This window comes from Syngnathus typhle, linkage group LG8 (genome assembly GCF_033458585.1).
Source record: "Syngnathus typhle isolate RoL2023-S1 ecotype Sweden linkage group LG8, RoL_Styp_1.0, whole genome shotgun sequence".
In the NCBI taxonomy this organism is placed as follows: Eukaryota; Metazoa; Chordata; class Actinopteri; order Syngnathiformes; family Syngnathidae; genus Syngnathus; species Syngnathus typhle.
The window spans coordinates 10,170,158-10,185,142 of NC_083745.1; the positions used below are offsets into that span (position 1 = coordinate 10,170,158).

The window sequence follows — 14,985 nt, forward strand, 5'->3', positions numbered from 1 at the left end:
TGTACCAGCAGGTGGCAATGTTGTTTAAATTTTTCATTAGGACCTGTACCGGAAGTTGCAACAAGAAAAAAAAAGTAAATAAAACACAACCGCGTATCTATTTTGAAAATACAATTACTATTTTGACAACGGACTTCGTTAAACTGTTTTACACACGGTCGTTGTATTAGAGTAAAACTTAACTTTATTTTTTTTATTTTTTAAATACTGTGTGATTTAATTTTGTTGTGACAAAATGACCAATTTGGAGTCAAACGTTATTCATTAACTTTGGTTTATTCAGGTTTTAGACATAAGGTTAAAATCACGTTTATTTTGAAACTCTAAACGGAATAGCAAATTTATCACTATTGTAACTTGGCACACTTGTACAAACATTCACAAGGCAAGTGGGAGGAAACCAACTTGGAAACACCGCGGACGGAGCGAAACAAAGTCCCACTCAGTGAAGACTCGAGCGGCTCCTTGGTCGGCATCTCAGGACCGGGTAGAAGGGAACAGCGCAGTCCGCTTCTTAATATAAAAAAACAAAACAAAACACGATTTTACAGGTGCTCTGCATTACTAGAAGTTTTCAGGTTTGCTTGAGAAACTTTCGGCGCGGCGCGTCTTCTATCGAGTGCGCTCCTGTCCGATTTTGGAAACCAGTGACCCGTCTCCACATGCCTTCTTCTAGCCGCTAGTCAACTTCATCGACCAGGTGAGCTTCAAGTCCGGATCACACGGGGAACCTCATTTAACACGTGCGGATCCCTTTGACGCTCCCAGTCACGCTTCACGACTCTGGAGAGAATCTCCGCGGCGCCACCGAGCTCCACGCTCAGGACATGGATCTAACAAGAGTGGCCGAGAATCGACGCGGAGAGGGTGGGAGAAGACTCCGAATAGACCCGCTGTACGCCGTCTTCATTATTTGCTTACAAGGTTGGTACATTAACTTAAGGCAAACTGTAGGATTCATACACTATCCATGCACAAATTAGCATGCATTCATAAATAAAACGGATGCACAAACTAACATGCATTAAAAAAAAAAAAATACTGAAATGCAGGTTAATGATCTTCCATCTGTTATTTTAAGGAAGAACATTTTATTTTTCTGCCTCTCAGCATTTATGCTTATACTGAATTATTTGCTTAACGGGTTACAGTGTTCCCCCGAGATTTGCTACTTGCGGATTCGCCTATTCATAATTGTTTTTGGAACCTATTCTCTGATAAACACTAAAAAAAACTCTCATTTATTTTTTGTGGGCTCAGGCAATACTGTAGTGGTCCTATCCCATAACTCCTGCTTTGGGGCCATCTTGTGATATTTTTATGCTAAGGAACTATGTATAAGTGAATTGTGAAGTTTTATATTGTGCTTTTTGAGTAAAGATTAATAGTTGCCTATAAATGGCACAAAATTATTAAGGAGTGGTCTTGATTCCCTACCACTATGGAAGTGAATCCACACCTTTCCCCTCAAAATGGCTGATTATCTCTCTCGGGTGCCTTAATGCTGTCTGTAGTGGAGCACGCCATTACAGAAGAACTCTCGTCACACAGTTGGATTTAATGTTTGTATGGTTGTGATTGTAAGCAAGGAAATGCAAGATGAGAGCAGGCATACACGCATCACTGAGCAGAGCCTCACAGTGGCTTTTCTTTCCATGGAGCTGCCATTTCCCATGATCATATTGCATGATGGAAGTGGCTCTCAGACCTTGGGCGATATTCATAATGCAAGTATGGCCTTGGTTTGTGGATTCCTTGCTTGTGAGAAAATAAGCACAATAATACTGTGAACGTATAGTTTTGCTAACTGCTTATTGTATCAAAACCACTTTTAACCGAATCCAGCAGGAACGTCAAACACGGCGCGTCACACTTTGCATTTGCCGTCGTCAAAATGGCGGCGTGTCCTCTTAAGTTAAAGTATGCCTGTCGCCCCCCGCCATCCTCATCAGGGTGCCCACTTTGGGATGAATGTGAGCTCTGTATGCGGGGCAGTGGGGGACCAGGCGGCTGTTTACAAGATGCATGAATAGACCCAAGCCAGGTACCGTCGTGACAGCCGAGAGGGCTTTTGACCGTTTTCGGAATTTCCGATTTAGTTGTTTATTTTGAATACGTAGGCACAGAAATGGCATCTTGATTTAATGTGGTCGACACACAGGAGGGTGTAAATAGCGACTTGGTTCGAGTGAATATTTCTCTTTAAATCTATAATTCTTATTTATCTTTGCTTTTTTTTTGCAGTTTTACAATAAACTTGAATTGGAAGTGCCAAACCTGAAGCAAGCACGGTGTGCCTCTTACATGGCGAACTGCCCAGCTATAGTCTTCAATTTTTTGACCGTGAGAGAGTCAAAAATGACACTAAGAAATACTCGTGCAAATTGTGTTTTAGTAAATTGGTGTGTTTAAAGACTGTGGAGGCAAAATGTTATTTATGGTCCGTCCTTTTGTGTTGATGTAGTTTTTTTTTCTTTCTATGAATGGCTCCTGCTTTCCTCATAGTGTCATTTTAAAATACAGTTTTACACCATAAGCATAGTTAGTGACTCCCCACATACTTGTAGATGATCATCCACATAGATGGCTACTTTTAACGTGTCGGTGGATTGTATTCAATATTTAATTAAATGGTGTAATTCAAGCAAAAACAACAAAACAAGTAGCTTGTCCTACAACTGCTTGTTTTGTGGTCAACCTGCACTCCAAAACGGAACACGCTTAAATAGTTGCGCTTTATCCGAGGCAAGGATCAGCGGTCTAGTTAGACGGGAGAGTTCCAATCGAAGACCTGAGCGTGACAACAAAACAAAGAGAGGAACAGAAAGAAGCCGCTGAATAGACGAGAATAATAAGATCTGGTTGTGAATATCACAACGTTTGCAAAGAATGTGCGGCTGCGGGAGGAATTCTGAAGGTCTTCGGCGGCTCGTGTTTCTGGTCATTTATCAGAAGTGCTTACGTGAAACCTTTTGGAACTCAAGAGACGACTTGTTTTTGCGTGGTAGATGTGCGCAGCGTGCACTCACCCCATTATGACGGATTCACTCCCAGGGGAGGATCCTCTTGCACCTACTCCAATCACGATGGCCCGCTTTCTCAGATTTGGCTTTCTTGTCATTTTGAAACTGATGCGTGCCTGTCCTCTTCCCTCCAGTCTGTGACCTTGAAATCAATCCAGGTCTTCAGTCTTTAAGGATGTTGAGCTTGGTTAAGTGAATTTCTTTTAAAGGAGTAATGGATCCTCAAAGGCGCAGTGTGTGTCCTCAACCTTTAATCAAACGTGGCTCCATTTGAGCCCGAGTTTGAACGGACGGCAGTGTTACGCTCATGCTCGCATCTTGCCTTAATTTGGCGGCCAAAAAGGTAGGTCGGGACCACACAAGGCCCCCCTCACATCAAGGCAAGCATTCAGATTCAAAGAGCCAAGTTTGCGTCTCTCTGGTCTGATAGATTTTTTTCTTGCATGCCAAACATAAATAGTCTTAGTGCTTTTTCAGCAATTTTCTTTAAAAAAAAAAAAAAAGTGGGAGGACTAATAAAAAGAAAGGATGCCAGTATGTGCGGTGGTTAAACTATTTGAAGCTGTGCATTTTTTGAGTGCGATCAAATCTCTGTGGTGAAAAATAAGCCTTGCATTCTGTGGGCAACAAAAGCCAACAAAATGACTGCAACAGCCAAGCGGTTTGCTTGAAATGATGATTACTGCACCTAATGACCCGTGTGGGTGTGTGAGAAAGTGTATGTGCTGGCTCCGGATCCTGTGGTTGTGATTAGAGTCGGGCCTTGTTGATCCCCTTCCTATGCGGTCGCGGGTCTCTTTGGCTCTGTTGTTGCCAGTCTTGTCTGGAAGCATCTCTGTTGTTTATTGACTCGGTGCCTGCTTGCATCCCCGTCTCCTGTCTGACTTGCAGACTCCGCCACAGCCGCCTTTGTAGTGTTGTAAAACGTTCCCCGCCTTGGTAGTTTATTTTGTTGGAGGTGTTACTACATTGTTTTCAGTTCTTTGCAGCCATGATTCAACTGTATTGTACACCAGAGGAGCTTTGTAATTAAGCAAAGTCATAAAATGATCTTACTGCCCACAAATGAACAGTTTTTTTTATAAAAGAAAAAATGGCAACAAAAGTCCTTACAGATCCCCCACCCCTCCGCAATGTCACGGTTTACTATTTTACTTTACTACCCCACAATGATATTTAGAGCTTGGAGTGGACTAATCTATTGTCTATTCACAAAGTCATAATAATAAATCTGAAATGATAATTTTTGCATGTGGTACGGGGAGCCACTGTTGATGCAATTTAATTGGATGCAAGCTGCTTTTGGCCACAGCTCACACCCATCCACTTAAACGCAGACTCGACATCGACGCCCCCGCTCTCATGAGATTTTTCCTCATTGGCCTCCTCGGCTGTAAGTCGTCACCCACACTCGAGCCCGAGAGATAACCTCTCCACAGAGTGAACTTGAGCTACGCTTGGCACGCGATCTAAAGCTTTTGTCTACAAGCGCCACACTGCGTCTTCTACTTTGTGGTAATGTGGGTTTTTCTTCATAGACTTCCAAGTGTAATCAGCCTTGTACATCTTCCATAGCTAACGCTATGGTAGTTTGTATTATTGGCTAAGCATGAAGTAAAAAGATAGAAAGATAAAATAGATTTATATAACCATTTCAAATTGATGCACAAGAGTATAAACTGAGACCGCAGACAAAGACACAAAGCTAAGCTTTGTATTTTCTCTCATAATGTTATCTCTCACCATAGAAACACCTAATCTGCTGTTTCTGGACAATTTCGCCGCGATTATAGATAACATCATATCAGGTTCTTTGAGACACGACCAGCACTGATGTTTTTACTAGTTTGAACCCCTCCGGATGTCACGCACTGCTGTAAATCTGTATGCCTTCCTTCAGGGCAGGTGTGAGTCTCCTCACAGTGCAACACAATTCTTGTTTTGTTCCCGCACCGATGCCAAGCATGCGCGCTACTGGCGCCGCATTCAAATGCTCCGGATAGAAACGTGCAGGAATGCTGAATTTGGCGCCCTACCATTAGAAGGGCGAGGGGATAAAGGACCGAGAGAGGAGAAAGGCGTCTGGCTTGTCATTGCATAATCCCGGCAGCCATTAACTCTTTGTGTGCCGAGTCTGAATGAACTCATCATAGCAAAGGGCCACAGGCAGAGTGACAGCTGAGCACCTCTCAATCGGCCCGCCAAACCAGCAGAATTGAACCGAGGGCACTGGTGTTTAATTGGAAGGAGGACCTTTAACGCCGTTTCATCTCCAAGTGCACAGGGTGAACGAGGTATTTGTGTTTAGTTGTGTCACATTCAAAAACTGGTACAGATGATTGTTTTTTTGGTGCTAGTCAAAAGGATAATGAGCAGCAGAATACTGTAAAAATGAAAATGTCTTGAGTTGACTGGACAGTTTGGTATGTGCGCCAGCAGGGTGTCTGGCTCTCGTTTTTATCATCACAGGTAAAAAGTGTGTGGATAAATGATTTCATGCTCACTCATTTTGGATGTCAAGCACGTTCCACAGTGCTGCTGTTTTTTTTCTTTTTTTTTTTTTTTTTTTTAATAAAAGCCCTTTTATATCTTTTTAGGTCACTTGTCTTTGTTCGACTCCCCCTGAAAAGCGACGCTTGTCTCAGTCCGTTGCCCTGCGCGCGTAAGACACAGAACAGTGAACTGTATTTTGCTAAAATCACCAAGCTCACATTTCCACTGCATCTTTCTGTGATTTTATGTTCCACCTCTCTACTTAAACGCCTGGAAAGCTGTTGGCGAGAGAAAAACAAAGGTCTGCTTTGGTTTTGTACTTCAGACTTTGCTGGCTGGACTGTTTAAGTCTTTGAACAAAACACTGCAGTCGGTCGGAATTATTGTTTGTGCCGGGGGCCTTGTGGGAAACGCTTTTATGCTATTTACAGCTTAAAACTCCAAACATTCTGATAAACTGCTTAAATTCTTCCACCCTCTTTCCTCAGCATGTAATACATTAATCTTAAGCATGGTTGTACTCTTTTATTTTCCTAGCACAAATCAGTGTGCACAATAAGGTAGCAAAGTTCATACGGTACATTATGTTTAATTTAATTTACTATATTATACAAATGCTTGTAACTGATTTTTCTGTGACTTCAGATCACAGATGTACAGTTTTTCTTTCTGACAATGATGCATAGCTACAGCATGAGTACATGATGTCCAACATTGTTCTCTATTTGTCGAAAATAATTAGTACAGCAGAGAAAGAAGCTCGTTACCCACCCGGTCTTTTTTTTTCTCTTTTTTTTTGTGGTTTTAATGAAACGCTCCCTGGCCTCATCCTCTGCTCTCTCTGTGGCGCGACTTGCACTCTGTTTCACCTTCCGCAGCTTGCATTCAATTTGTTCGCTGTAGCTTCACAAACCGTGCCATCGAGTGAATTGCTTTAAAGATTGGCCTGCTTTACGGAATTTACGCCTCCCTTGGAGTCGTGTGTGTCAAGTTTTGGCACACCGACAGCAGATGGGTGGTGTTTTCTGGGGGGGGGGGGGGGCACCTTCTGGCGCTTCTCCTTACCAAACTCATTGTCTATTGCTTCCAAATGAATCCTTCAGAACATAGAAAATCAAATTCCATGTCCCAACTTGCACACAAAGGTGCTTCCTGTTTGTCTTCCATTCTTCTCTCCATCCTTCCTCACCACCGTAGCCAAAAATGGTGGAAATCTACCAACTGTACATACATTTGTTTTTTGTAGTTTTATCCAGAATTCTTGTTTACCACAAATATTCAGAATGTTTTTTTTTTTTTTTGCTTTGCTGTACATTCAACTTGATAACTGCTTTTTTAGAGAAAGGCGAAAGATTCCATCACATGGTACTGGAATTTTTTTAACTAGATTTTCTTCATCATCATACTCCCCTTTTGGATGACACATTAAGTCATTACATTTCATCACTAGCAGCAAGTTGAATTCCTTCAATGGACAAACTGAATAGGTCCTGCTACAATACAATGGAGTGGTCTGTGCAGGTGCTGAAGCTCAGGACAACATTTCCTGTTGTTATCAGTCGAGGTGATGAGAGATGCTAAATTGTTGTGTCTGACATGAATGCTCCCTGGTTGCCCCTTGTGCTTTAGCTAGCACAGGAAGTAAAGATTTTGTTGCGATTATTTCCTTTCAGTGTTGCGTCACAGCGGACGGGGATCTCCGCCTGGACCTTTTTGTTCCACACACCTCATTTTTCTCAATCCCTGCATAGTGTATACCTTCATCCAGGTCAAAAAGCGTAGTCAAAAGGTCATGGCCTCGTCTTCCTCATTTTGAACAATTCACAATCGAGAGTGTAAGGACCAAGTTGAGGTCTCCCCAAAGGATCTGAGTGACAGCAGGTGCAGGATATGGCGGCTGTGTGTTTTGCTGTTGGCTTCCTGAGGTGCAGATGGGAGCTCAAAACTGGAGTACACACAGAGCCCTCACCGCCTCAGAAATTTCCAAAAATGTCATCGCGCGCATTGACATTATGCAAGGAAGGATCTTGTGTGTGTGTGTGTGTGTGTGTGTGTGTTTATATGTATACAGTATGTGTGTGTGTGTGGCTTTGGTGTTTTTTGACTCTGGTCTGTGTGGCCACAGCAGAGCAGCTGGTGGTGTCGTGGTCACTTCAGGTCTGTGTGCTCACTGTGTGTCGAAACAAATGTTTAACATGGGACTTGGCTACCTTGGATGGATAATTAAGAATAATGGCGGCAATAGTTGCTTTAATTCAATACTTTTTTCAATAATATTGTCTTATATTTGCTGAGAAATCACAAGTGCAGCCTTTTTTTTTCTCCCCAAAGGGGAACTACCAGTAAATATCAAAATCTTTGGTTTTATTTACGGCACTGTCCTTGATTAAAATGCTAGAATATGTATGAAATGAATCAGTGTGCACTTGACCTTTGCGGCTGACACAGTTCAGTGCACTGAAGCGCTACAGGGATCCATTTTTGACAAAACAAGCTCATTTAAATTGATCCAAACTATTTAAAACTCTTTATTGTATAAAAACAGTCAGACTCTCAAGCTTGAGGCGACAATTTTGTCTCACGAGGGAAGAGTTTTAGAGCACTCAGACATTCAAGAGCATTAATAGATTTGGTCCCAAGCTATTTTCAACACTTTAAAAGGGTTAATAATGTGTAAAAATTATCCATGCCCAGCGTCAATGTTTTTGAATGAAAAAATGAGTCAAGAATGAATCATTTGTTCCCACAAAATGCAAAATTGTGCGGAACGTTGCTTTCTTTGTAGTCAATTTTGTGAGGATTCATTACAAGTTTATTGAGCTAGCTGTTCCACATTCCGGTTTCATGCCGTAATTTGCTAGTTGCCCTTTTTAGTGATTATGGATGGGTCGCTGGCAGACGTCTTATTCTGCTTTGTGCATGTTCCTCCAAGGTTGTCATTTCTTGTGAAGCAAAGAAAAGGTGGCCCCTGCCTTCTCGGCAACCGCAGGGGCTTCATCTTAAATCAAGGTGAGGTGACATATGAGCCCTGGGTGCACGTCTCGTTTGCTCGCATTGCCTTTATCGTCCAGTTACTTGTCTGAGGATTTACATCAGTAGTGGCCTGCTATGAAGGAAAAATACGATCTAAGTACTCTGAAAGGGTCTGTCACAGCAACTTTCTTTTTTTTTATTGTATTTTTTTGTTACTTGCTTCAAAGGCAAGCAGAAAGTTGTTGAATTCCAGTTGCTTTTTTGACAAATTTGAATTTTGTGTTAGTATGCAATCACATGAATACCATCAATAACTTAGTTTCAAGCATTGTTCAGCAATTCGGTGCACTGTATCATGTGAGTAACCAGATTTTTTTTCATCTTCCATTCTTGAGTGTCTGTGTGAGGCAGTATTTAATGTTTTTAACAATAAGGTGTTTAGTTAATTATTTTGTGATTAATCGATGAATCAGATAAAATAAGCCTTGCTTAAAATCTCCAGCCCTTTAAAACCTGACATGATTAGTGTCCAAAATGGTAATCCAAAATTTGAATATGATCCAAACTCTACTTGTCTAAACATTGGCATAAATGTTAATCACAGTTTTTCACAGTGAGGTTTTATTTAAGAAAATCTGAGAATATTCACTCGGAGGCTAAAATTCCAAGAATGTTGGCATTTTTTAGTTGTTGTTTTTTAGCTAAACACAGCATCTAAATAACTATTTATCAGAATAGTTGATTAATTTGATAATAGATTAGTTGTTGACTAATCAGTTGTTTCACCTCCAGTGGTTAAGTGAAGGAGAGTAAGGAGACATTTTTTGTTTTGTTTTATATTGTCTGGGCAGCCATGGCTAAGTGGTTAAGCTTGTCACCTGCCATCGTGGAGACCCCTGGCTCCAAGGCATCCCCTCCAACACACGGCTGTGTCCTTCAGCAAGACACTGATACCCCAAATTGCTCCCCGGGCGCTTAAGCAGCCCCCTGCTCCAGTGATTGACACTAACATTGTGTGTTGGCTGGAATGGGTCAAATGCACAAGTCAAATTTCATGTACATGACCAAAAAATGTGAATTTTTCTTTTGATGCCTAATGTCGGTCACGACAGTACATTGACTTGAGTCATTACACTTATTTCCAAATTGTGCAAATCCATATTAGCCCCAGAACTAAGTTGTACTTTTATGTGCTTCCGAGAAAAGCCCGCCTCGGCACAACTTGACAAGACATCTGTATTTTATGAGACTATTAACGATTTAGGAGAGCAGTACTTTTCGTAAACCGAGATCGCTTCTCATCCCTTCCAACTGTAAAAGAGTGGATGTCCTGCAGCTTTTCCTCCTTTTGTTTGATCTTTTTTTCTGGCACAATTACTCTTTCCATAACGCCGAACTGGTTCAAAAGGCATTAAACATGAGTGGGGCTCCCTTGTGCACGGAAATGGTGGGAGACATTTAAAGAATATGCTGCCAGACCCCAGACCGGAGTCTCCCACAGCTGTGGGCCCCACACACCCGCCAGTAAATACATTTTCCTCATACAGATGCGTTATGTGTTCATTGAAACCCATTGGGACCAGTAAATGTGTTTGGATTTATTCGGGCAGCACTGCACTGTACCTTATTTTGCGTACTACTTTATGACTGAATTGGAAATCAAGTAGCTACTACTACAACTACTTTTTTGGCAAGGTGTCCTGGACATCCACCATCAGAAAACCGTGGGGATATAATCGATTTATAGCCATCCGATACTGCAAAGATTCTCTTGTGTGCAGTTTCGTTGTATTTTTTTTTTTACGTTCAAATTTTGGGAAGTCGTATTTAAAAATCTCAGCGTGGAGGTTTGCCATGTGGTCATAAAATCTGTGTCATTCAGCAAATGAGTGATATATATGCAAGAATTAGTCCCGTTTTGATTACAGTATTATGATTTCTAATTTAATAGTTATAGCAAATAAAATTAATACAATTGATTGTGACCACAATCATACAGCCACAGCTGTCATGACGCTGTACAGTTTTGCAACTGGACAAGTGCCATCACAGGGGGAAAAAATATAATAAATTGTGGTTTGGCTACACACAATCTCTGGAAATGTTAGCACAAAGTAAACAGTGTTTCATTGTGCCCTATAATCTCAGGCAAGAGTTACGGTGGTTTGGGCAGCTGGAGGACATCAAGACCATGATGGAGCAAAGCGAGGTTAGAAGGTCACAGGGAAGTTGAGGTCACCCCCACCCCTCCTTAAAGAAATACCCGCTCAGATTTCAGTGCAGATGGACAGGCATCAACTCGATTTAAGACTAGTCTACAACAGGAAGCGTAGGCGTCCATGTGGAACTATGCCAACATTTACAAGTTCAATCAGTTGCGACAGATCATTGTCCAACCAAAAATGTACGTAAAGCAGAAGCTTGGTTTTTTTTTTCCCTCCCAAGAGATATCTTTATTCCATTTGTATCCTTGTAGAAACAACTGTGTCAGCAAAAAACTGATCTGACGTTAAATTATTTACCATACGGCTGTGTGGAAATTCATCTGTTTATTTCTTTAAATAAAAGCATTTGGACCCTTTGCTCTGCCAAGAGAATACCCCAGGAACTTTTTGTCCTGCACTTGCTCTCCTCTGTGGTTCTGTCTCTCATTAACTCGAGCCTGGGCTAAGCCATGAGTCATTCTGATGTGCAAATCAGTTTTTTGATGTAGCACTGGATCCCATTGAGTTTTATTACGACCCACTTTTGACATAAATGCAATTAAACAAATAAGCAGTAAATTGTTGTTGTGTGAGAGTGAAAAGCCGCATGACGCCTGGATTTCTCCATCTGCCATGAAATCATTCACTTAATTAAAAGATTTGTGTAGACTGGATGATAAGCTTGGTTTTAACCACCAACATACTGAGATTGTTGCTGATGGATTGTCACTATCTCAATGTAAACTGTATTCTGGATTTTTAAAAATCATCACCCATTAAGTATCTTCCTGCAATGGATCACCATGTAATGGAGATTTTTATTTTTCAAATGGAAGCAGTTGTAAAATTGCAGTTGAGTTTTATTATTTTTAGCTTTTCTGTAAGCCAACTATGCTTGATTTAATGCAGTGACTCAGTTTTCCTCGTCAATTTTTCTGGTTTTATGTTTGTGAGGCAAACTTTGTGAAATTCTCATCCTGCGGTGTGTCTGATGTCCTTTCAAGGTCTGTTTATGAATGAAGGGCTGCTTTTAGTTGGCCAGCTTGTGATGGTCAGCCCAAGCTGTGTAGCGGGATGATTCCTCAACAAGTACGGGAGGGGGGAACAAGTGGTTCTTGTTAGGAGTAGGCTGGAGAGAAAATAGGTGTAATTGAATGTCAAGCCATATGCTTCTTATTTTGTGAAAATGTGTCTTTGCTTTAGATCAGGTTAAATACCCGCGCCAGACTGCTCACTTTTCATTCCACATTCAAAGGATTGTTTTCAGACTTTTATGGTGGAGTTTTAAAAAGAACATTTAGAACAATTTCGAGACTGACTTTGACTGATTTCAGTTTCAGCAACTTGATTGTATTGTTTTTCCCACCTTTCCTCATATTATACTTTCTAAGTGATATGATGATGAACAACAGCAATTAGATAGAAGAAATCTTCATCTGATTTGGCTGTCTGGTGAATAATCTCGGTTGTTTTTTTACTGGGTTAAGGCACAAGTACTGATCCCAGGTATCAGTATTGTTATTGGGCCGATACCTGGCCTTATTTTAAGGTTTTGGCACTCTTGATGTTGGCCTATGTCGGCAGCCATCTTGTGGCCGTCTTACGATCAGGAACTAAAAGGTGTATGTCTGGCGGTACATAAAATGGATGGATGTTTGTTTGTTTCTAGTTCTACAGAGCTGGATTGTTGTTAAAGAGCTTTGTTTGTATTCATTTTATTCAAACTTACGATGTAGACTTGCTATGGTCCGATAGAGAAGTCAGGGTGTGCCTCAAAACACTGAAAATTAGTTCTTGGGATCAATGGCTGTTTGTTAGCGTATGCTCAGATAAAAGTATCTTGACCCTGTAGCTGAAAGTTTCAGTCTTGTTTCTAGGCTGCATGTCCTACATATTGGACAGAGGTAAAACTTTATGATCAAAGGCCACTACTTGGTTTAACCTCAGGTTCTGACACACTGGGGCCTCTTCCTGACATGACCTCTCACCCTTAAACCAGGCTAATCTGCTGCTTAAAGGGTCATTAGCTGGTTATCCCCACCGTGTAATTTCACACAGGAAACTCCAACTTAACCAACCGCAAGATGGCCCTGTCTTTAATAAGGTTCTAAATCTGACAAATTGTCACTTTTCTTGCCGACGGACTCTGCTCTCATTCAACGTCTGTTGGTGACCGAAAAACTGACTTGTTGCCGTTGTATTATTAGGGACTCTCAAGATGGTGTAGAACAGGAAAGAAGAATACAATTGCTTAGAGTAAGCCTTTTCAACCACTTTTACTGACAGTCTGAAATGCAAACTTGCCTGGCGTCTGAAAAAATAGATATTAGGTGAACTTAAAACAAAAAAAATTAAGTGATCTCTGCATTTTTAACATCATGTTAACTCATTTCTTGAGCTGAAGCAAACGCATTTTAAGAGGTTGGTCCGAAAGTAAAAGTATGTTTTATTCTTCACATTTCCTATTGCAAATAATCCTTTTCAGTGGAACCTGAAAGTCTTGGACTCAAAGCCACAACCTCCGACAATTGAGGCAGATGGGCTAACCAGTCAGTCACTGCCTCCATTTCAACCTACATACAATGCTCTAAATAAATTGGTACCATGTACGTAAACATTCTCATTTCTTGTTCTGTTAAAATGATCAATTATAGGCCAAATGGTTAACATTATATACAAAATAGTTTGTGTTTGTTTGGGGAACATGACTTTTAGGAAAACAGCAACAGAGCAGAAGTACTGTCACTTTTCACTCAAGAGCATGCTTTAGGCTACATGTAAACAAAAATCATCTTCCCCTCCTCTGCCCTAAATTTTTCTTGCCAAACAATGCCTGTGATTCCTGGCACAAGTGTGCCAGCAGAGTAAGAGTTTTTATTACCGTGTTCACCAATGCGCATCTCACCTGCAGAAATGTTGGTTGCGCTTGATTCTTTGCGTTAATATTCTGTTTGTGTTAAAAAAGGTCCGCTGAAGTGGCGGGTAAACCAGCTGTTACTTCAGCTCGAAGATAAAAAAAATTACTGACTATTTTAAGCCTCGTCGCGTTCTAAAAAAACCCATTAATTCCTTGAATCACATGAGCAACAATGAATCACGGTATGAATCGAACCGTTGTTAAATTGAATCGTTACACCCTTAAATATCACGTATGAGGAGGCGTACCCAGTATTGTGAGAACTGAACATGATGGACAAGGTGTTTTTGTTTGTTTGTGTCAAACCGCCAACTATTTTTTTACAGGCCTCTGCAAACAGCACATCATGTCCCATCAGTAAACATCTTTTCAAAAACTCAAAGAAAAATACTTTTTTTTAAACATGTCCTAACCCTCTGAATCTCCCAAGTCAAACGACAACTTAATGCTGCAGCGTTTGCCTACTTGGTGTGAAATAGGAAGAAGGCAGAAAAACAGGTTTGGGTGATAAATAGCGGTTTAGAAAGTGTCTCCTTTCTAAGAGAGGATTGGGCTTTGTCTTGTAATATGAGCAGACTCCTCTGCAGCCACCGCCAGCTTCTCGGGGTGTCTGACTTTCAACCGTTCAGGCAGCCAGAGGAAGAAAGAAAGGGGTGGAGATAGGCCAGACAGATTTATGTTACATTGTGGTGCCTCAGGCTAGTATGGAGGAGTGAGAAGTCTTGAGTATTGCTTGATGTGTGTTGATGGGCATGACTATTTTATTAAAACGTGTAACTAGGCATGTCACGAGTTTTTCACGATGACATATTGTATTCTCCCAGAAAATCGGAAATGATAGTATGATATGAAAAAAATATTAACCACGATGGTTTTGGTAATGAGTGAGATCATAATTGTTTGAATAACAATAATTTATTTTTGGGTATAAACAAAAAAAGTTCAAATAAAAAATGTCAAGACATTTCTCTGAAACATTATAATTATGTAAGTTCCTTTTGGACCAAAAAAAATGTATAAAATTGGTCATTTTAAAATGTAAAGGTAAAAATGGATAAATACAAACTGGGGTTCATTATGTTTTTCAACCAGGAAGTAAAGATGTAACTACCGTAATTTTCGGACTATAAGTTGCACCGGAGTATAAGTCGCACCAGCCATTAAATGCCCAAAAAAGTGAAAAAAAAAAACATATATATGTATATAAGTCGCTCCTGAGCACAAGTCACCCCCCCACCCAAACTATGAAAAAAAACGCGACTTATAGTCCGAAAATTACGGTAAGTATAGAAATTTGTACTCTAAAGGAGTGCATTTATCACACATTACTTTTTGTGGGTCACAGCGCTCATGTTAATGCACCCCCAAGTGCCCA

The 14,985-nt window shown here is 40.8% G+C and overlaps 1 protein-coding gene across 1 annotated transcript in view; it reads left to right on the top strand.

Moving 5' to 3' along the window:
- Positions 1-378: 378 nt before the first annotated feature.
- ptk7b (protein tyrosine kinase 7b) overlaps positions 379-14,985 on the top strand; it is a 57,783-nt gene continuing 43,176 nt past the window's right edge. Inside the window, exons 1-2 of the mRNA XM_061285577.1 lie at positions 379-700; positions 769-924. Of these exons, the coding sequence (XP_061141561.1) occupies positions 828-924 (97 nt within the window). The 5' untranslated portion in view covers positions 379-700; positions 769-827. The remainder of the gene's footprint in view (positions 701-768; positions 925-14,985) is intronic.